The 20,093-nt window shown below is 37.5% G+C and overlaps 1 protein-coding gene across 1 annotated transcript in view; it reads left to right on the forward strand.

Moving 5' to 3' along the window:
• LOC131044326 (uncharacterized) overlaps positions 1–20,093 on the forward strand; it is a 72,261-nt gene that overhangs the window by 8,635 nt on the left and 43,533 nt on the right. The window contains 2 exon segments of the mRNA XM_057977628.2: positions 18,226–18,295; positions 18,437–18,475. Of these exon segments, the coding sequence (XP_057833611.2) occupies positions 18,226–18,295; positions 18,437–18,475 (109 nt within the window).

Raw genomic sequence — 20,093 nt, forward strand, 5'->3', positions numbered from 1 at the left:
TCAAGCTTAGGCTTGCAATCTTGAGTATATGCAAAGTGATTTTCCAAATCCATGTCAACCTGGTAATTCATAGTTGACATCTTATGACAAACAAGTGCACAAGGATTGCTGTTCACCATCAACAAATGAGCATTTGGTACAAATTCTTTCATTGAATCTTCATAGCGTTCAATCAATTCTTCTTCAAACATTGGTTGTTCATCAATGGTGGTTGTCCTTTCCAATGTGGCTGCCATAGAAGACTAATTTTCTGATTGAGATTGTGCCAAACTCAGCTCTAAGTTAAGCTTGTCAATCCGATTTTCTGCTCTTTGTAGAGCTTCTTGAGTAGCTTCCAAGGTATCCTTAGTATCCACAAGCTCATAGGTGAGATTATCAACTTCTTCTTTCCCATACAATGATTCTGAATAAATTTCTGCGAGATTAAGGAGGTGGTCACGATCTGAAAGTAAGTGCAAATAATTTGACTTCATAGTCTCTATACCTTCTTTGATTACCTGCAAATCAGCTTGAGTGGATTCATCTTTACCCCTTTTTTCTCTACTGTTAAGTTGTCCCTTCCAAAGGTGACCTTCAACCAACTTGTGGATGTCATCAAAATGTGTTAACACTGCAACTATCTTATCTTCATTGACCCTCAATTGCTTCTCCAGTTTGAGTGAATTAACAACATTAGATTCACATGTTGAAATAGCTGATTTACCTTGAGGTATTTGGCTCTCATAGCAAACTTCTTCTATGATATCTTCTTCGCACTCTTGCTGATTTAGAACCAAGGCAGAATTAGAATCAAACATAGAATCACCATCATCAACATTTGGAACAATCTTGTCATGTGGAGAAAGTGGGGCAGCAATAACATGAGTCATGGAATCACCAAAAGAAGCCATTACCTTTCTGGAATTGTCAAGCATGATTTCTAAATCACCCACAAAGAGGTTCATGCAACCATTACTTGAAGCAAAAATTGACTCATCATATTGGCAACTATCCTCTTCCTTGGTGGACAAAATTTCTTCATCTTCAGGAATATCTTCGATGGTAGATGCACATGGGGAATCATCTTCATCATTAGGATTGGCTTCCTTGTTCAAATCATCATTCAGAAGCAAACTTGTATTGGCAACCTGTATTTCCTCTTCAAATGATGGAAAGAGAGACTTGGAAGTAGATGGAATGTCTTCCCATACCTTTTCATCCATGCATTGGTGATTAGGTTTCCAATCCTTATTGCAAGAGAAGCACATATTTTGCCTCCTCAATTCATTCTTGATCACTTCTAGAATTTTGTCACTGAAGAAATCTTTTTGGATTTCCTTTGCTTTCCCTTTATCCATGAGAGGTTCAAATTTATCACATTAACTGAATACATCGTTGACTAGATTGTAAGCAATAGTAGATATAACCAATTCTTGTTTTATATACAGCCAATGGGAATGTCATGAGAGGCTGGGAAATGACATCATATTCATCAATAATTGTAGTCATAATGATTCTCATGAAACCATGAGTGGATTGGACATGATCTTCACTTATAGCAAAAAGAAAATGATGAAACATCTGAAAAATAAGATCATCACAACTGTAGTCAATCATGACGACACATGATCTCACCTTCGCCATCAATTCTAAATTCATAGCCCTTTTACTGAAAGGAGGACTACTGATTTCTTCTAACCCATCAAAACTTTCAATGATTACTTGAAAAACCTCTTTCACTTTATCATCTTTGTAAGGAGTTTCAGGAGTTGTAATTCTTATAATTTCACTTAGGTAATTAGAAACAAGTAGTCTTACCTCCTTATTTGGGTGTCTCAACAATCTTTGTTCTCCCAAAGAGTTCACTGTTGGAGCTATTGCTATTTGGATCAGCTGAGAGGGTGATTGTTTCACCTGTTGCAAACTCTCTGCCACTTCCTCTAATGAGCTAAGATCATCTTTTGATAGAGATAAGTGTCCCAACTTTTCTCCTGCAATAGACACCTTTTTGCCTAACTCCTTATCACCTTCTGAAGTAGTTAGTCCATCCTTCATCCTTTTTTTTTTCCTTTCTTCATTTTCGCTGACTTTCTGGATTTGGTCACTGAAGAAGTCCTTTTCATTTGTTTCTGTTCTCTTTTTAAAGATGGATCTAAACTAACCAAGACATGCAAGTACTGAAGATCTTCTAATAGCTCTTCATAAGTCTTCATCTTTCTTGACTGACCCTTTAGGATGGCAAGATACACCTGCTCCCACTGTTTAGCTTCCCTTTTCCTTAATCTTTTTTGGTATCTAATTTCCCTATCACAGGCTCTCATAGAACATGCTCAAAACTACCAAAAACTAACATGCAATGGGAACCCACTACTCCAAACAGCTTCAAATTGACATGCAATAGTTACCCACTTTCGAAAACTGCCTAAACCTAGCATGCAACTCTAACCCGCTAACATGCAATTCTCCAAAATGAGATGCAAACATATGGGTAGTCTCAAATCTAACATGCAAAGTAAAACCATCTTTTGGAACTAATCAAAATTGGTAAGTAATCAAACCCACAAATCTGTATTGCTCGAAAATGGCATGCAAAAGAAACCCACTTCATAAAATTGATCTAAACTATCATGCAACTATCTAGGTATCTGAATAGAAGACATTTGCTAATAGAAAACAACATGCAAGACCCTGGCTCACCTCTTAACTAACATGCAAGCAATTGGGTATCCGTAAATCACACATGCAAGCACTGTTCGCTCACATGCATACACAGGATGGCAAGATTTTCTGCTCTGATACCACTGTAATGACCACCCCTGATTTTTTTGCTTTTGATATAAATGGAATAGGATATACTAATGTTGAATGTTAGCTTAAGATTACATGCATGCAACTTAAACCAAAATATGCAATTGCCTTTAAAGCTGAGTTACTGGTTCGGGTTTGGGCTTGGATTCGGGCATGCGAACCCAGTTCGTGGGTTTGGGCATTTTTTTTTTGCCTTTTGGGTTCGTGGGTCAGGTTCGTCCGTACATGTATATATATACATATATAATTTTTTTTAAAGAAATATACAAAATTATAAAACTAAATATATTTGATAGTATGATACTTCATTATTGATCAATGCCAAATGCCAATTGATAGTTCAAAATTAAATTAGAAGATGGAACAATGCAAAATGGCAGTAGAAAAACATTTAATAGTATGCTACTTTATCATTGATCAATTCGTGAGGAAAACCCAATGATAGAAGGGGTGCTTTTAGGGACATCTTAGAGTTTTTGGATGCAAAAAAAGGTCAAAAAAATTTGTTTTTGTTATGTTTTGGTGCTCAATGCCTTTGGATACGCCCGGGTTTGTACCTGGGTTCGCATTGGGTGAACCCAAACCCTTGGGTACGTATCAAGGATGGACCCATACGAACTCCCGTGCGAACCCGAACCCAAGCACCAACTCAATTTAGTACAATAACATAAATTAGAAAATGAGCATGCAACTATCTAAATGAGTGGGGGTTTGTCACCAATGTCACTATGATGAATGCTTAAGATATGTAGTAAGCATGAATTTACAATGTAGCAACCCAACTAGAAACATCCAGAGGATGAAAATCGATTACAATCTTATATCTAACATACCCAGTTGCTGGTAAGTGAAAATAACATACATGCAACAACAATACTAGTAAATGAGGGTTTCCAAACCCTAGCCGCCTACACCAAGAAGAACTCCAAAATGGATAGCTGGAAGTATGAATGAGTAATAACAACACAAACCAGTTATAAACCTCTGCAAACTCCTTGAAGATGTACATCCGGCCTTAGAGGGAACAACTAACAATGATCAAACCCACAAATATGCAATCAACTCTGCAAAAACTCCTTAATAAGCCCTCACAAATGGTCTCTACACTTTGTTGTCCAAAGAGCTGAAAATATCAGCATCATTAAAGCTCCACGGTTATCTCTGTGTGAAATCACCAAGTTATCCTCCAGATTGTGTCTTATAACAACGTGAAGAATGTTGCTTGCAAGGGTTTCCGTCCTCACAAACCAAGAAGAAGAAGAAGCAACAACTCCTAGAATCATTAGCATAAACAATATCTAATTCATCAGCAACCAAGCATGCTGAAAATGAACTCTTAAGAGTCTTTTATAACTTTCTTGGGAGAGCTCACACATTTTTGTAGCCGATGTGGGATAAATAGATACACTTTTCTTTTTAATATTCATGTCTCCAAGTACTTCTAGTGAAAGGGAACTTTTAATTTTTTAAATTACTTTTCCCTTTGCTTAAGTTCCCACGTTAATAAAGTTAAATATTTAATTTAACTTTTATTGTTTAATAAATTAATAATCGCAAGTGATTATTAAAATCTCTAGTCAATCAAAACTAACATCAACAAGATATTATTCATGAGTTTTTTGTCGATCCATGTTAATTTTAAAGCAATTAGGTGTTAATTTTATCAATTTGAATATAATCAGACTATGTATAAGTAATGGCAGTAATAAAACACAAGAAACAAGAACAGTAACAACAATAAACACAAGACACCAATACCCTGGGAAAACCTCCCTCCTAGAGGTGAAAAACCCAGATTTAACTTTAAGATGTATTATATCAATGATAGGCAATTACAATATAACAGACTTATCTCTGATTTCTGTTCTAACAGCAAGTTGCCATGATGATGGATGATGCAGCTCTAATCAGTAGATGACCAAAGGAGTGAAACAAAAGAAGGTGTCTTTAACAGCCTGAATCGGAATCTTGACAACTTGATAAGCCCTTGGAGTTCTCCAAAAAATGCAGACCAGCAGATTCGCTAAGGATACCAGAATAAATCGCATAAAATGAAGGAGTAGAGATAGGAAGAGAAGATCGCTATTATGCAATGTTATGAATATGTTTAACTTCATCTTGAAGTTGTTATATATATACCCTTCTCTTGGCGGAAATCTCTTTAGGTTGGCTTGCAACAATTAATTATTAATATTTACCACGTGAGACTTTAGGTCCAGTCCAATGCCTTAGCACGTTACATTTTGGGCCCAACCCTATTATATATTAAATTGCCTTTTTTCCCATGCCACATTTGGGTCTAGCCCAATAAATGGCTACATTGAAATAATACATGTATATGTGATTTATATGATCCGAACTTAGCTAATATTTTCAACACTCCCTCTTAGCTAAGGAGAATAACTGCCACATCTCATGATCCATTCATGACTTTTACCTTGCATTGCCCTCGAGTGAATGTACAAGCTTCATAGAGTATACCTGTAGTAAAACTCATAAATATCATGAACTCATTTCATGATGACCATCTTACATTGCCCGCAGAGGATGGTCCCACCTTGGATTGCCCGCAGAGGGAGGAAGAGGTTTTTATACCTCAGTTTTCTCTCGGAAAAGGATACACTGTCACCTTGCATTACTCGAAGAGGGTGACTCCACGTTGCATTGCCCACAGAGGGTGGAAGATGCAAACTGAATTGCATCACTAAGATTGAGACTCCCTCTCAATCAATGCTGAGTTCTCCACCATTCCAAGCTTCTCTCTGAAGTACTCAAACTTCCCCCGAGCTAGAGGCTTGGTGAGAACATCAGAAACTTGTTCATCGGTGCTGATATATTTCAGCTGGATAGCATTTCTTTGTGCCATATCACGAATATAATGATAATGAGTTTCCACATGTTTTGACCTGTCATGAAACACTGGATTGTTAGACATTTTAATACAACTTTGGTTATCACAATAAATAATAGTGGATTCCCATGGTTGTCCAAACAACCCAGCAAGAAGCTTGCAAAGCCAAACTGCTTCTCTAGTTGCCACACTTGAGGCAATATATTCAGCTTCTGCAGTACTTAGTGCAACTGAGGATTGTTTCCTACTGGCCCAAGAGATCATAGCGGAACCCAAGCTGAAACAGATTTTTGAAGTGCTTTTTCTGTCAGTAACACTTCTAGCCTAATCGGAATCAGAGTAGCCTTCCAAGTTGATTGTCGAGTTGATTGAGTACTTCAGTCCAAGGCCAATAGTTCCTCGCAAATACCTCAGGATGTGCTTGGCTGCTACCAAGTGAACATGTTTTGGCTGGTTCATGAATTGGGTAAGTGCACTCATTGCATAACAGATATTAGGTCTAGTGTTGACTAGATACATCAAGGATCCAATCAGTTGCTTGTAATTTGAGGGATCTGCAAAATCAGAGTTAGCTGCAGAAATGCTCAACTTCTTTAAGTTAGTTTCCATAGGAGTAGACATAGGTTTACAATCCATCATACCAAATCTTTTCAATATATCAACAATATATTTTCCTCGACTTAGAATAATTTCATTAGGTCTTTGCCACACTTCTAACCCTAGAAAGTAATGCATAAGACCTAAATCCTTCATTTCAAATTCAGTAGCTAATTCTTTCTTACACCTAATGATGAGACTGTCTTCACCAGTTAGAAATAAATCATCAACATATAAAAGCAAAATTAACATTGCATCATTAAATACTTTAAAGTAAATGTTAGGATCAACATCATTTTTAGAAAATCCTAGACTAACTAGATACTTATCAGTTCTTTCATACCAAGCTCTAGGAGCTTGCTTGAGGCCGTAGAGAGCTTTCTTTAATCTACATACATGAGTTTCTCTATTATGGATCTCATAACCTTCAAGTTGTTCAATATAGACTTCTTCCTCAATAACGCCATTAAGGAAGGTAGTCTTTACATCCATTTGATGTAATTTCCAACCTTTGGTTGCAGCAATAGCTATAACAGTTTTAATAGAAGTATATCTAGCAACAGTAGCAAATGTTTCTTCATAATCTATTCCTTCCTTTTGAGAAAAACCACGAGCTACAAACCTAGCTTTATATTTCTCTATACTACCATCAGCGACATGTTTAATTTTAAACAACCATTTAGAGGAAACAACAGACTTACCTTTAGGTCTAGGCACAACATCCCAAACATCATTCTTGATGATGGATTGATACTCTTCGTCCATAGCTAGCTTCCAAGCTTGCTGGCTCATAGCTTCTTCTGTACTGGATGGTTCAGACTCAATGATGTTGCACATCATTGCAACATAGCTAGAGAGCTTCTGAAGTCTCTTACTTTCTCTGAAAGTACCACTAGGAGCTGCAAACTTTTTTGCATCTTGAATTGTGCTTCTAACCCAAAGTGGTCTTTTCTTGCTAACTGCAATATCTCTAGGTCCATCAGTTGGAACCAGAGGCTCAGGAGGATCATCATGTTCAATAGGTTTAGGAGGCTTAATAGACTCCCTCTAAATCTCAGGGTTAGTATCAGTATCCATAATTTGATTATCATTAACTTCTTTATCAACAAGAGAACCTTTAGATTTCTTGAAAGCAATATTTTCTTCAAAGGTGACATCCCTACTTACCTCAATGTACCTTTGTCCAGGAATGTAGATGCGAAATGCCTTGGAAGATTCACTATACCCAACGAGGATACCCTTCTTCCCGGAAGGCTCTAATTTAGTCCTCTTTTCCTTTGGCACTTGAATGTAAACAGGACAACCAAAAATCCTTAAGTGGCTGATATCTGGTTTGACTCCTGTGAAGGCTTCCTTGGGAGTTATGTTCTCCAGGACACGATGAGGACATCTATTCTGAATGTACACAACAGTCTTGGATGCTTTCGCCCATAAGAAGGTTTGCAGGTCTTGATCATGAATCATAGCTTTAGTAGCTTCAACAATGGTTCTATTCTTTCGTTCAGCTACACTATTTTGCCGAGGATTGTAGGAAACGCAGAACTCCCTCTTAATTTCTGTTTCTACACAAAAGTCATTGAAGCTACTTGAGGTGTATTCACCTCCATTGTCAGATCTTAACACTTTAATTCTTTTGCCAGACATATTTTCAGCTAGAGTTTTAAATTCTTTAAACCTACTTAACACTTCATTGGATTCTTTAGATTTTAGAAAGTAAATCCAAGTCTTTCTAGAAAAATCATCTATAAATGTAACATAGTATAGAAATCCGCTAGGTGAAGGAATAGACATAGGTCCACATAGATCAAAATGAACAAGTGCTAATTTTTCGTTAGCTCTACTTTCACTTTTATGAAATGGACTTTTAGTGTTCTTACCTAATGCACAACCTTTGCAAGCATCATCATGAGATTGATTAAGTTTAGGCATACCTTTAATCATCTTCTCAAGTGAAGGAAGTGCCTGATAGTGAAGATGACCGAGCCTTCTATGCCATAGCTCGCTAGATTCAGGAGCTTCATGAATGAGTGCTTGAATGGGGTTAGCTGAAAGCTCATACAAATTGTCATATCTATTTCCAATAACACTAGCAGACTTAATGCCAGATTTCTTAGGCCATGCAAGTACTTTACCTTCAGAAAATGCTACTTGATAACCTTTATCTTCTAGGGCAGAAATAGAAATTAGATTCCTCTTAATTCCAGGTACAAATAAGATATCACTAAGATGCAAAGACATACCGGATTCTAAATTTAAGGAAGTGCTACCGAAGCCTCTTATTGAATACTGAGCATCATCACCAATTACCACATGAAGGTTGGACTCTTTCTCCATCAAGTCTGAGAGATGCTCTCGATATCCCGTGATGTGTCTAGATGCACCACTGTCGATTAACCAGGTGTTACTATCGGTTGGCACATTGCTGGACAAGGCTGAAATGAAGAGGTAGCCTTCATTGTCTTCTGAGTTTGCAACTTCATTCAGGTTGGCCTCTCCTTGCATGGGTGAATTCTGACATTCTTTAGCATAATGTCCAAACTTATTGCATCTGAAGCAACGAACACGTGAAAGATCCCTTGGCTTCTTCCTTGAATCGAAAGTTGGAGGTCTGAATTCTCTATCTCTTTTGAAGTTGTTCTTCTTCCAATGACCTCCCTTTCTTCTAACATGTTGAGATGCAAGCACATGTTGATCTCCTCCATGAGAGCCTTTGTGCATTTCTCTAGCAGCAAGGCGAGACTCCTCTTGAATACAATCTGGTGGAGACGATCGAAGGAAGGAAATTCAGCTCTTCCACTTATGCTTTGAATGAAGGGATCCCAAGAGTCGGGAAGACCATTCAACACAATCATGACAATGTCCTTGTCCACGACTTCGCTTCCAATTGCGTTGAGTTGGTCCTTCAATTCTGAAATCTTCATGAAGAAGTACATGACTGAATCTCCTTTGCACATTTTAACTTGAAGGAGTTGCTGCCTCAATGTGAGTGTCCAGTTGATGTTGTTGATCTCATATATACCTTCAAGATGTTTGAACATCTCTCGGGCTGTCTTCAACTTGGAGATGACTGGAACAAGATGATCCTTCACAGAGTCAATAAGAATCTTCTTTGCTTTGAGAGCATTCTTCTTGAATTGCTTTAGTTCTTCCGGATCCGAAGGTTCAGTCAGATCCATATCTTCCACGAACTGTAACCGCTCTAGTTCTTCAAGAGCAAGGAGAACACGAACCTTCCATGATGTGAAATTTAGGGCACCTTCAAGTCTATCCTCTACTTTCAGACTTGTAACCATCTTGCAAAACTAAAATAGAAAACTGAAAGTGGAGAGCAACTAATAATCTGATTATTTAAATGAACCTAAAGCTCTGATACCATGTTAATTTTAAAGCAATTAGGTGTTAATTTGATCAATTTGAATATAATCAGACTATTTATAAGTAATGGCAGTAATAAAACACAAGAAACAAGAACAGTAACAACAATAAACACAAGATACCAATACCCTGGGAAAACCTCCCTCCTGAAGGTGAAAAACCCAGCCTCAAACTTTAAGATGTATTATATCAATGATAGGCAATTACAATATAACAGACTTATCTCTGATTGCTGTTCTAACAGCAAGTTGCCATGGTGATGGATGATGCAGCCCTAATCAGTAGATGACCAAAGGAGTGAAACAACGGAAGGTGTCTTTAACAGCCTGAATCAGAATCTTGACAACTTGATAAGCCCTTGGAGCTCGCCAAAAAATGCAGACCAGTAGATTCGCTAAGGATACCAGAATAGATCACATAAAATGGAGGAGCAGAGATAGGAAGAGCAAATCGCTATTATGCAATGTTATGAATATGTTTAACTTCATCTTGAAGTTGTTATATATATACCCTTCTCTTGGCAGAAATCTCCTTAGGTTGGCTTGCAACAATTTATTATTAATATTTACCACGTGAGACTTTAGGTCCAGTCCAATGCCTTAGCATGTTACATTTTGGGCCCAACCCTATTACATATTAAATTGCCCACGTTGCATTTTGGGCCCAACCCTATTACATATTAAATTGCCCACGTTGCATTTTGGGCCCAGCCCTATTACATATTAAATTGCCTTTTTTTTTTCCATGCCACATTTGGGTCTAGCCCAATAAATGGTTACATTGAAATAATACATGTATATGTGATTTATATGATCCGAACTTAGCTAATATTTTCAACAGTCCAAACTTGGTCTAGTTGACTTACTATAAATAGTAAGTATCCCAAAAACACACCAAAACACCTCAGAAGCGCCTGCAATTGAAATTGTCTAGGCCAAATATCCTTAAGATCTCTTAAATCTCTTGGTTAGCCTATGGGACCTTGGAGAAATAGGCTAATGACAATGTCATACAACATGTGCTAGAAAGGGGACATTACAATTTGTGAGGCTAAGTGACATGACAAGAAACTCATAATGACCATCATAACTGTGGAAGGAAAATTTTGAATATCCTCTTTGATGGGAATTTGATGATAGCCAAACCCTAAATACAACTTTGGCAAAAAAAAAGAGCACCATGGAGTCCATCTAAAGCTTATCCACTAGTAGAATGTGAAATTTATCCTTGATGGTGATTTTTTTATGTTATGAAAATCAATGTACAGTGTCAAGGCCCATCTTTTTTGCTAACCAATAAGACTGGGGAGGAGTAAGGATTAAAGTAGAAGTTGATGATGAACCACATGAGCCAGGAATCATCTGCAACCAAAACGCTTATCACACAAAAGAGATCAAGCAAAGATTATATTCTCTATAACCAGACAATTCTGTATCATTGCACAAAAGAATACTGGAGATACAATATTGAAGGTACAATTACAATGAATGAATGACTTGCTTTATAGAAAGCAAGAGATGCTCTAATCCTAAAATTAGAAGAACTAAAGCAAGGCAAAGTGGGAGCTAAATTAAGCTCAACTACAAGCTAAAAAAGCTAACTAGAAGTGCTTCTAAGTGAACTCAGACTAAAAAAGCATAACACCTAGATAAAATAAAGCACCTAAGTTTAGCTTAAGTGAAAAAGCAATTAAAGGACCTAATTAATAAATAATTAGATAATTGTCCTAAAATTACTCCAACACCCCCCCTTAAGATTAATGTAGGGATAAGCTAAAGAGCTAATATGAATGCAAAATGCATGCATGAATGGGTCCTGACAACTAAGGCCTAATTAGGTAGCCATTTACAAACCAATGCAAAACAATGCAACTCACACCAATGAGGTCTCTCTAAAGGAAGAAAAGGAGAAAAACCACATGGGAAAAAACCCCTCTCCAAAAGCGAGAGATGCAATGAAAAAGAAAAGGGAGTTACTACATGTGACTAAGACGAAGGACTCCAAGTGCCCCCACTAGTAGAAAATTGGTCACAAGTACAATAAATATCTCCCCCTTAAGAGAGAGAAGAAGAGACGATGTATCCCCCCATAATGAAGAAGCTCCAATGCCGAAGATGAAAGCTTGAGGATGCATGTTGATGGAGATCCAATGGCGGCAAACCACGTTCCTCTCCTTAGGAAGAAACAAGTCAAGTTGCCAAGGTTGAAACAACTCCATGAAAGGAGATAGAAGGAATAGTCTCTGGATTTGTGCCATGGAAGACTGCTCAACTATCCAACTATCTGAATCATGATATGCCAAATCAACTGAAGCAAATACAAACAGTTGTTAAGATGCTTGATGAACAATCTCTGAAGGCATTGACGATGGGATGATAGGAATGTGCAAACTGCCATCAAAGAGGAATGGAGTATCCTCAACCATGGCTCTAATCTTTGGAGTGTGTGATGTATCAAACAATGCTGCAATATCTAGCAATTAGTCATCCCACTCTACTGAAACTGGAAGGGAACAATTAACCTGCTGAATTGAATCGATCTCTAAAGAAGTAGGAGGTGGAGGAGGATCAAAACAAGCCTTAGGAACCACTACAGGTGATTGAAGCACACATAGGTTCAGGTGACCAAATGTCTCCTCAAATTTCCGATCTACTCTCTATGCATGAGAGATAGGACCAGATGCATGCTCAATGGGAGCAAAATGATAGAACTCATACAATTGTGTTGCATGATCAACACTGCCAACTACATCAAGCTCTCTACTATGCAAATCTCTGATGAGCATTGAATAAGGGGTGAACTTAACCGTCTTGCCTGTCCCATTGTGAGTAATTTGGTAGATGGAAAGGAGGTTGGAATTTAATGTAGGGACACAAAGAACATTGTTGAATGTGCCACCATCAACCTCAACAAAACCACTCTCATTAACATTCATGTAAGTGTTATTACTCTTCAAAATTTGTGGAAATGCACGATGCTCAACAGAAGAGAACATACCCTTTGATGATGCCATATGATGTGAAGCTCATGAATCAAGAAGCCACCTAGAGGACTGAGAACGTGTCGATGCACATAGAGCATGGCCCTTCATCTTGTCTTCACCGCGTGTCATAGAAGACCTGGAATGTCCATATCCAAAAGTGGTAGAAGGAGATGTACTAGATGAAGGTGGCTGAATATTGTGCTTCTGTAGAAGATGCTTCAGCTCATCAATCTTCTTTGCATAACACCAATGCTCATCATGTCTTGGCTTAGTGCAATATGCACACTTCGACTTATCCTTCTTCGATGATGACCTCGTGGAAAAGGAAGAAGAATCTGAAGAATCATGTGATTGTGTGTCCTTGGGCTGCACACGTAACTTGGAATCCTTGTGTTTATATTTCTTGCCTTTGCCATGTGAAGCCTTCTGATCTGTGGGACTTTGGGAAGCAACAAGAGCCTGTGATTTGTAAGACTTCAATCTCCCCATCTAAACCAACTTGGTTTGCTCTTGTGTGAGTTGAGAAGCAAACTCATCAAGTGAAGGCATGGTGCAATGAGTACTAAGATTATCTCTAGTGGCATAGAACGTAGAAACAAAAACTGAATAATTAGGACCAAGCTTGGCAAGGATAGAGAGAATCAATTGAGAGTCCTCAATTTTGTACTGCTTCAACTGTAATTTGAGAGAGTCGAGTTTGGTGAAGAAGTCTTGGATGTTGTCAAAATCAGTAGGATATAAGCCAATAAGCTTATTCTCCAATTGAAAACCCCTCAATGCATCTTGCTTTCGAAACAGGGACTCAAATGTAGTCCAAATCTCATTGGGTGTTGTGCAAGACTCAACATGAAAGAGAAGATCTGGAGGGATAGACATGCATAATGTTCTAAAAGCTTCATCACACCTATTGAAACATTTTCTCTTCTCAGTAGCACGTGTAGGTCACCTTCTGTACCCATGGTCACTCTGTATAACCCTCAGTGTTTTTGGTGAACCTCCATTTGTTGTTTCGAACCATGATAGTTGAATGGAGTAAGGGAAGCAATACAATTTGGATCCATGAAAATTGAAAGATAGTACAAAAATGGATTGATACAACAATAGATATCCTCTCAATGCCAAAAATTCCACTTGAATCACTGAAAAAAACAACTGATTTGCATGATTTCCAAGAAAGAACCCAAAAAGGACAAGATTGAGATCTTTGAGTACCTGATGAAAAATCTGCAGAAAAGGATCTGAGATCTGAATGGGGAACTCTGAGAGCTTTCCGACGATGTATCGAAGTCGAAAAACAAAGTCTGAATGTGCAAGATATGGCCCCGGAAGCGCGAAACTGAAAGTTGACTTTGGAGGCCTGGTACAGAATCTGATCATTGTCGAAACTAGCTTTCCAACAATATCTTGTTTGCCCAATTTCGATTCCGTATGACAAAGTTATGGACAAAAAACCACACGCTGCTTTTTATGGTTTGGAAGCCAAAAATAGAGGAGGTTGCCAAAAAAGGTGGGGCAGGGCTGATGACGTCAGTACTGCTGTTGCTGTAGAAAAAGTATGCTATCCTTTCTTTTGTACTTTTTCTTTAAATTTTTTTTTTTTGAAAACCCTTTCTAAGTTTAAAAAAAAAAAAATTGTTTTCTTTACAAAATTTTAATGAATGTTTTTTGAAATGTAAGCTTGCATTAAATTTTTTCTAGATCTGCTATATTTTTACGCTGATTTTCTGACGCTGCTTGTACAATATGTCCGTATGGATTTGTACTTACACAAAAAAGCATGCCAACCGTTTTTCACCAAAATAATTTATGACCTCCGATTTTGACGATTTGACAGGCGATCTTAAGGTTTTTGGGCCTTTTGAGCATGATGGTGACCTTCATTTTGTACCAAAGTGCCCAAATTTTTCTGCTACCCCTAGAATTTGCCTCGATTCATATGCTCTTAGCCAATTTCACCTAAATTTTCAACTGCTCCAATTTTGATGAAACAATAGTCGATCTTAGGGTTTTTTGATGCTATGGATGCGATGGCAACCTCTGTTAGAGCCCAATGTGCACAAAAAATTCACCTTGGGTTGGATCCCTCAAGCATGCAGACATGAACTTGAAAAAAAAACACTTATACCAAGTAGGAGCTAAGATTGCGCTCTGATACCATGTAGAAGTTGATGATCAAGCACAGGAGCCAAGAATCATCTGCAAGAAAAACACCTATCACACAAAAGAGATCAAACAAATATTATATGCTCTATAACAACCAGAGAATTTTGTATTATTGCACAAAATAATATTGGAGATACAATATTGAAGGTACAATTACAATGAATGAATGACTTGCTTTATAGAAAGCAAGAGATGCCCTAATCCTAAAATTAGAAGAACTAAAGCAATGCAAAGTAGGAGCTAAATTAAGCTTAACTACAAGTTAAAAAAGCTAACTAGAAGTGCCTCCAAGTGAACTTAGACCAAAAAAGCATAACACCTAGATTAAGTAAAGCATCTAAGTTTAGCTTAAGTGAAAAAGCAATTAAAGGATCTAATTAATAAATAATTAGATAATTGTCCTAAAATTACTCCAACAATTAATGCTATGCCAAACGAGCCCTCACTGTAGGAGTCTCTAGGTTAATTTATCAATTTAAGTCTTTTGCAAAATGGGTAGCATGGGTTCGCATTTGGAGGTGTGCTCTTGGTTGGAAGCTGAATTGTATGATCTTGAAGGCAACATGGTGGTAAGTCATATAGCTCCAAAAAGATAGTTGCATGCATGGCAAAACAATAGTTCTTAGAGGTCCTTGGTGGGTGGGACATAGAGGATTTGATGAGCTAAATAGCAAAAAAATTGCTAAAATCCTATGAGATATTTTTTTGAGTAACTTTTCCATATAAGGAGAGCTGATAATACTAACTTTTCCATGTAAGGTGTGTTTTTGACTGCTATCACTTATCAGTGAATTGCATCTAGAGTTTAGAAAAGTTCGACAAGAGAAGACCATAAGTGTGTAGCCACTAGGTTCCCAAAAAATGTCACAACCTCTTCAGGAAGAGCAATCATGTTAGATTTGAATGTAGGCACCCATGGAGACGTGAACATTTTGACACTCACCCTTACAAGGTACACTTCCACAATTGACAGTCATTACTTCAAACCTACAACAAGGGTGGACAAAACAGTTATCTTGTTTGGACAATCTAGGGTTGCTAGAATCAATGAGAATTGTGAGAGTTTGTTTCTTAAAAAATCTTTGACCTTTATAATCCAGGGAGTTGATATTCTAGCAAATGCATGTGAAAAGGCTTCAAAAGGATCATCAACAAATAAATCCTCAACCAATGGTGGCTCCTCTTCTTGGGATTTTTTGGCATCACCCCATTCATCTACCTTGGGTGGAGATTCGAATTCAAGCAAGTGTAGTTTTTGTTCGATGGAACAATGGCTAGGCGTAACTTTCTCATCGCAATTGTAACACAACCCTTTGTCCCAATGAGCTTGCATTTCTACTTCAACAAGACGTTTGATAGGCATGGTGCTTAGAGGGGATTGGAGACATGATTGCTCACCACATTAGACTTGTAGGGGATGAACTTGGAGAAGTGATGCTAATGTGTTAATTTATTTTTTCCAGGTTTTGCTTAACTTGTGTTTGCCATCATATCCTTAGGTTTGAACATTTTGACCTTATCTCGATTTTTCTCCTTGAGGCTACTTTTTACACAAATAGTGAAAAAAGCATCTGTCAAACCTTCAGTTTGGTTGGTGAGTTTCTCAAATTTAGTTTGGTTGTCTCTGATAGAACCAAGTTGCTGCAATTTGGTTAAAGCTCCCTTAAAATCTTCATAGGCACTAGGGTTGAAGCAAACCAAAAGGAGCTCTATGAATTTAATTCATAGAGATTGTGAGAAGTATGAAATTGCTCAATAACTGTTTCATAAAGCCTCCAAACAATAGTAATTAAAGAGCTTGGAATGTGAATGTCACTCAATTTCTGGCAATGCATGTTTCTTGGAATTGAGTTAAAGGCCTTTTTGAAGTCAACAAAGCAGCAAAAGACTTTAGAAGATCTATGATGTGTGTACTTAATAATATCTCGATGTGTAATGAAGTGGTCAATAGTTTGGTAGTGCCTCTTGAATCCTACTAGGCCATTAGCTCTAAATATTAATCTTTTCCAATTAGTGTGATAATTGCATATCCAACACCATGGCATAAAATTTGGCAAATGTATGTCTAATCATAATGGGGTCTTGTAGTTGCTAAGGATAGAGACATCCCCAGACTTATGAATAGGGTGTGATGTGCTGGGATCAAGACTGAGGAAACCTCAAGTTGAGCACATTACCTCATTAAAGAGCATGGCAAGGGGAAAGGAAAGGGAATCCACACCATATTTGATGAATTCAGTTTGGAGACCTTTCCAATCAGCTGCTTTGCTGTTGCACAACTTCAAAATTTCTCTCTTGACAGAAGAAGTGGAGAATACAAGGGAGGATGGTGGAGGGGTGGGGGCAGTGACAACATGGTGGCTAGGGACATCATAGAGAGAATGTAACCTTAAAGCACAAGTGGTCAAGTTGTCATTCCTGGGAAATTGTTTCTTTGTACAATGTTAACACATTCTCCATTTCTAGGTTAGTTTCACCTGGGTTGGAAACTTAAGCTTGAACATTTACTACTAAAGTTTAAGCTTTAGCCTGCAAATCAGCAGTTGGTTATAACAATTGATAAGAAGCTGGAAATGATGACATTCCAAGAAGCAAAATCCAATCTTCAGTACTTTTGAAAAGGAGGCATTACTTGTCGACATCAAGAAATTGAATTCAGGCCCCAATAAATAAAAACCAGCTAATGTGACATGTAAAGTTGAAAATGCATCTCAAGAAATTATATTTCCATGCATGGTCAAGTATTTCAAGAGTATTGCAATATACAATAAGTTAACATGCCGCTGGAAAATGGTCGATGTAGAACATACATCTCAAGAAAGAAAAGAGACAGCAGTAATGCAAATAAAACAGTTGTCTGAATTCACCTAATCCTTTTAGTTGCTAACTATAAGGATTAAATGTGCCAAAACTGGTTGGAGGAACTGATTTTGGGATCCATTGGACAGTCAATAGCAAAAGAAATTAATTCCTTCATAGAGCTTGTTATTGTGCTGAAATTCTCAAATGCTTTGGTTAGATCTACTAACTTTGAGTCATAAAAATGAATTGTAAAGACTTTCATAATAAAATAATTTAGTAGAAAATTTCACTCCTTATCTGTAATTTGTAACTGATTTTTTTTGAAATGTGGGGTTGAAGCATTCTCTTTATTGTACTGTGGTGTCAGGCCAATAATTTTGAAGTTTTCATTGGTAGGAACGGAACACACTGAATTTTGTATTTTTTGTATCCAATCTGGGATCACTGTTGCAGATCAAAATGAATTTACCAAATTAGTAATTTGAGTGAGGATGGTTTTCCATAAAGGTTATCATTCTGTTTTTGTTTCTAGTGCATTGCAGTATGTTTTTCTTCTCCCAGTTGACACTATTTTAACCCTCTGCAGTTATCTGCACTGTTTTAATATTCTGTAACCTAAATCAGAGTTTTTCTTACATAAGATTGTTTTTCTTGGTACGTGTTGCAGGCAATTGGTCCTTATCGTTCTGGCAAATCATTTCTTCTCAATCAGCTTCTATCTCTTTCTTGTGATGAAGGTTTTGCCACTCCCCAAAATTCATGGTTGACATGCATGTAATATTGAAATATTCACCTAATGCTATATTGGAAATTTCTGTTTTAACTGGTAACAAATATAGAGAATATTTGTTAATACTAATGGTTGCATCTGTATGCAGGTTTTGGTGTTGGGCATATGCGTGACACAAAAACAAAAGGTTGAGCTCTGTTTATGCATATCCAAGCTATTGAAGACTGATTTTAGTAGTGTCTTTTATATTTCCAAAACATGCTATATATTAAGGAAATATGTAACAAAACTATTTAACAACCTTTGGGATATCCATAATACACTAGTAATAATTACACTTTTAACAACTTCAATGAAATCCGCATCCTTGTATAATGGTATACAAAAATTACAAGCTACAAAAGTAATAGAACCAAAAACCACTAGTTATTATAGATCATTTTGAGGATTGAACCAAATCACCTAGCTTTATAAAGTTACCTTGTATCTTAGTTAGCAAGTTTTCAAGTAATATCTTCTAAAAGTTCTCTAGCTGCTATCTTCATCAAAAGAGATTGCCTCTGAGTTTGTCTAGACTTTGGCGTTGCTGGTTCTCCAAATTCTGTTTTATCTTCTAGCCTATCAACATTTCTTTGGACAAGATTTCTTGTTTTATGATTTGATTGCCAAGAAATTGATGCTTTTATATATTGCAAACTAGGAAGTGGGTTGATCCGTAAGCATGCCACATTTAGCGTAATGTTGTCAATACCATCCCCGTAAAATGCATTCACATCAATCTTCATACATTATGCAAATCAATTGTTTTTATTAGTCTTGACAAGCTATATCATCACTTTTGAAGGTCCTGTTGAAGCAATGGAGGTTTGCTTCAAGATGGAGAAGACTTAGTGTTTTGGGTTAATTGGAGACCTTCTAAACCAAGAACTATATCCCACATAAGATTTTAGATGCCAAAAGTTTAAAATTTGCCGAGTTTAAAAATGGGGCTGACAAGTTTACACATCCAAATTGAAGAGCACAAGAATATACTGAGAGGTGGGGGGGGGGGAGGGGGTGAATTAGTATATTAACAAACTTTTACTTCTTGAACTTTAATCACAAGCATATAACTTATCTCATAAACATATTCATTGTGTATTATTATTCACATGAGATCTAACTACTATGAACCTCGAATAGAACACAAGATATATATGCGGAAACCCTTACGAGAGAAAACCACGGCAATAAATGCTTTTATAAATATCTTCTTTTACAATGTTTGTAGGCACAAACCTACTAGAGGCACCAACCCCTACGTTTGTGAGCACCAACCCATTGGAAGGACCAACTCCCAAATCTGATTTTGTGAGCACCAACCCACTGGAAGCACCAACCCACTGGAAGCACCAATTCCCACTTCAGAATTCGTGAGCACCAACCCACTTCACTTAAATCTGATTTTCCACCTTGACAATATTGCCATAACAACGGAGATTTGTGTCTTCCTGTCTAAATGGCTTTACTGTGCCCTCCCGCCACTAGGGCCTCCGCTCGTTCTGCGACTAGGGCTTTTGATATCTCTGAGCTTGGGCATTATGTTGGTGTTGCTTCCTTCCACTCCAGAGGTGTTGGGGCTAAGGATTGATTCTCTTGGCCTAAGCCCGGGGCTGCAATATCTTGTGGCCGTTACAGGAGAGATGGGCTAGGGTCACGCAATGCATCCAGATTGGGTGATCTTAAGATTGTCACTCTGGATATGGGGGGAAAGGCGTTGGTGGGTTCATTTGGTATGAGCTCTGGAGGAAGGGGATTGATGGGTG

The sequence above is a fragment of the Cryptomeria japonica genome, chromosome 6 (assembly GCF_030272615.1).
Source record: "Cryptomeria japonica chromosome 6, Sugi_1.0, whole genome shotgun sequence".
NCBI classification, from domain to species: Eukaryota; Viridiplantae; Streptophyta; class Pinopsida; order Cupressales; family Cupressaceae; genus Cryptomeria; species Cryptomeria japonica.